Source organism: Scyliorhinus canicula, chromosome 20, assembly GCF_902713615.1.
Source record: "Scyliorhinus canicula chromosome 20, sScyCan1.1, whole genome shotgun sequence".
Lineage (NCBI taxonomy): Eukaryota > Metazoa > Chordata > Chondrichthyes > Carcharhiniformes > Scyliorhinidae > Scyliorhinus > Scyliorhinus canicula.
Window position 1 is genome coordinate 40,535,028 of NC_052165.1, and position 2,877 is coordinate 40,537,904.

At 46.0% G+C, this 2,877-nt stretch overlaps 1 protein-coding gene across 1 annotated transcript in view; it reads left to right on the top strand.

Moving 5' to 3' along the window:
- Positions 1-468: 468 nt before the first annotated feature.
- The window catches only part of LOC119954750 (NAD-dependent protein deacetylase sirtuin-2-like), an 11,120-nt gene continuing 8,711 nt past the window's right edge, over positions 469-2,877 (top strand). The window contains exon 1 of the mRNA XM_038780292.1: positions 469-633. Coding sequence (XP_038636220.1) covers positions 469-633 — 165 coding nt within the window. The remainder of the gene's footprint in view (positions 634-2,877) is intronic.

Below are 2,877 nucleotides of genomic sequence, written 5' to 3' on the forward strand. Positions count from 1 at the left end.
AATCCACTCACTGGTGCTGGGATCAGACGGACAAGGCTCCCAGCCGATGCAAAAACAAACAAAGCAGAATTGGCCCTGGTGAAAAATATCAGTCGATTAACGGTCAATGAAAAGCCACTTTCTGCAACCAGGTAGGCAGGTCCTCAACAACAAACACCGACAACTTGCATTTACATAGTGGGTTTAATGTAGGAAAATGTCCCAAGAGAGCAGTAATCTAGTGTGTTAGCTATGTCTCCATTGGTAGCACTCTTGCCTCTGGTGCAGAGGGTTGGAGGTTCAAATCCTACTCCTACAAAACTTGAGGCTGACACTGTAATGCAGTACTGAGAAGGTGCAGCACTGTTGGAGGTGCAGTCTTTCAGATGAGATGTTATCTTGAGGCCCTATTTGCCCTCAGATGGATGTAAAGGATCCCAGGATCACTATTGGAAAGGAGTGAGGGAGTTCTCCCTGGTATTCCGGTCAATGTGTATCGCTACACCAATAGCACCACAAACAGATGATTTGGTCATTATCACATTGGCATTTGCGGGAGCGTGTTGTGCACAAATTGGCTGTTTTGTTTCCAACAGTGATAACTCTTCAAAGTACTTAATTGACCTAAAGCACTTTGAGATGTCCAGTGGTCATGTAAGGTTCGATATATATGCAAGGCCCTTTTTTCAATCAGACAAAATTGACACTAAGTCTCATGAGGTATAATTAAGGAATAATAATTTGGATAACCAAAAACTTGATTAGAGTTTGATCAGCATCAAAGGAAAGCATGGTCCAGAGATTTATAGAGGTACTTCCAGACTTCAGGGTCAAGGCATCTGCAGGCATGGCTACCAATTGGACACTCTTCTTCAAATTGTGCCTATAATTTTTGTAGCCACCTCAACAGATAGATGGGGCTCTGGTTAACTTCCCATCTAAAAGGCTGCAGTAGGGCTGCAGTGTATCATTCACTCAATCCTGCTCTCAGACAGGACAGCACTCCCTCAATCCTGCCACTTGGACAGGGTTACGCTCCCTCGGACGGTGCAATACTCCCTCAGTCCTGCCCGGTGACGCTCCCTCGGACGGTGCAGTACTCCCTCAGTCCTGCCCCTCGGACGGTGCAATACTCCCTCAGTCCTGCCCCTCGGACGGTGCAATACTCCCTCAGTCCTGCCCCATGAACAGGGTGACGCACCCTCAATCCTGCCCCTCGGACAGGGTGAAGCCCAGTCAATCCTGCCCCCCAGGGCGATACTCCCGCAATCCTGCCCCTTGAACACTCCCCTGATCTTGCTCCTCAGACAGGGAGATGCTCCATCAAAGAGTGCAGCACTCCCTCAATCCCATCCCTCGGACAGCACAATGCTCCCACAATGCCAATACAGGAGAAGTTAGCTACTTGGTGACTGCCTCAGATCTTTTATATTCCTAAGGTTCAAAATAGTCTATAAATAATAAGTAAAATATATAACTGAAAAATAACTAGTTGATTAGAACGCTTTAAGGATGTCAGGACAGGTGATGTGTCACGGCTGCAGCATGTGGGAGCTCTTGGGTGCCAGTTTTATCCAGGGCATGGAGGTATTTGGAGTTCAAGCAGAGTTTGAGCTGCAGACTCGACGACACATCAAGAAGGGGAAAAGTTTTTAAAAAGTAGTTTGGGCGATCTGGGTGTCGCCAGCATTTATTGCCCATCCCTAATGGCCCTTGGACAGAGTGGCTTGCGAGAGAGCATTTCAGAGTCAGTCACATTGCTGTGGGTCTGGAGTCACATGTAGGGCAGACCAGGTAAGGACAGCAGATTGAACCAGATGGGCTTTTACAACAAGTGACAATGGTTTCATGGTCATCATTTGGTCATCCAGATTTTTATCAAATTCAAATTCCACCATCTGCCCTGGTGGGATTCGAACCCAGTTCCCAGAACATTATCCTGGGTCTTTGGATTACTAGTCCAGTGACAATGCCACTATGCCACCGTCACCCCTGAATTCTATGTACTGGGAGGCAGTCTCAACCCTCGGGACAGGGTCTTCTGATTTGGTCAGGGACAGGAGAGTGTAAGGCAGGTAAGGGGACTCGGGGCAGGAGCACAGGAGCCATAGCCTTTACATTTATCCAACAGATTTGCGTTTTTTTCAGCTTGTTTGGATGAGAGTGGCAGCTGCAGGGTAGAGGAGCAAACTGACCATGGCACCGAGGTGGCTGAATATTGAAGGGTACAGGCTATTTAGCATTATCTTTGAAAACATGACTTTCGGTGTTCCTGGCTCCCAGTATCCATGGTCAAAGAGAAAGTTTCTTTGGTACAACCCTTGCCCCCTTCCTTCACCCTCCCTCAAATACCCAGGCCCAGGGTCTCCCAAACACAAATCAGTTTGAAGTATTTATTCTTCATCCAACTTTGAGATGAGTTGTTCAACCAAATCCTCATATCAACAGCTGGATATAAACAGTCCCATGTCACGGAAAAGGTGGTTGCTGTCTGGTATCTTTGCCAACATTCCTCCCTCAATCACCAGCGCTAAAACCAGAATGGTTATCTGTCACGCTGTTTATGGGAGCTTTACTGTGTGAAAGCAACCTTCCATGTTGTGACAATAATTCAGTGACAATGATGATGACTGTGAAGTGACTATGAATCATTAACTGTGTGGCACTTTTGGCTGTCTTGAGGATGTAATAGGGCACCATATGAATGTAATTCTATATTGCTGAAAAGAGAGGAATGTTTCCAAAGCTTTTCATCTTGCATTCATCAGGAAAATGCAATAATGTAAAATTTCAAACAATCACAATTTATCACAACAATCCTGAGTGTGCAAATAGTTACACTAACATTTGGTTTAAGATAATCAGTCAAGCTTGTAGTGCGGCACACTTGTGCTTATT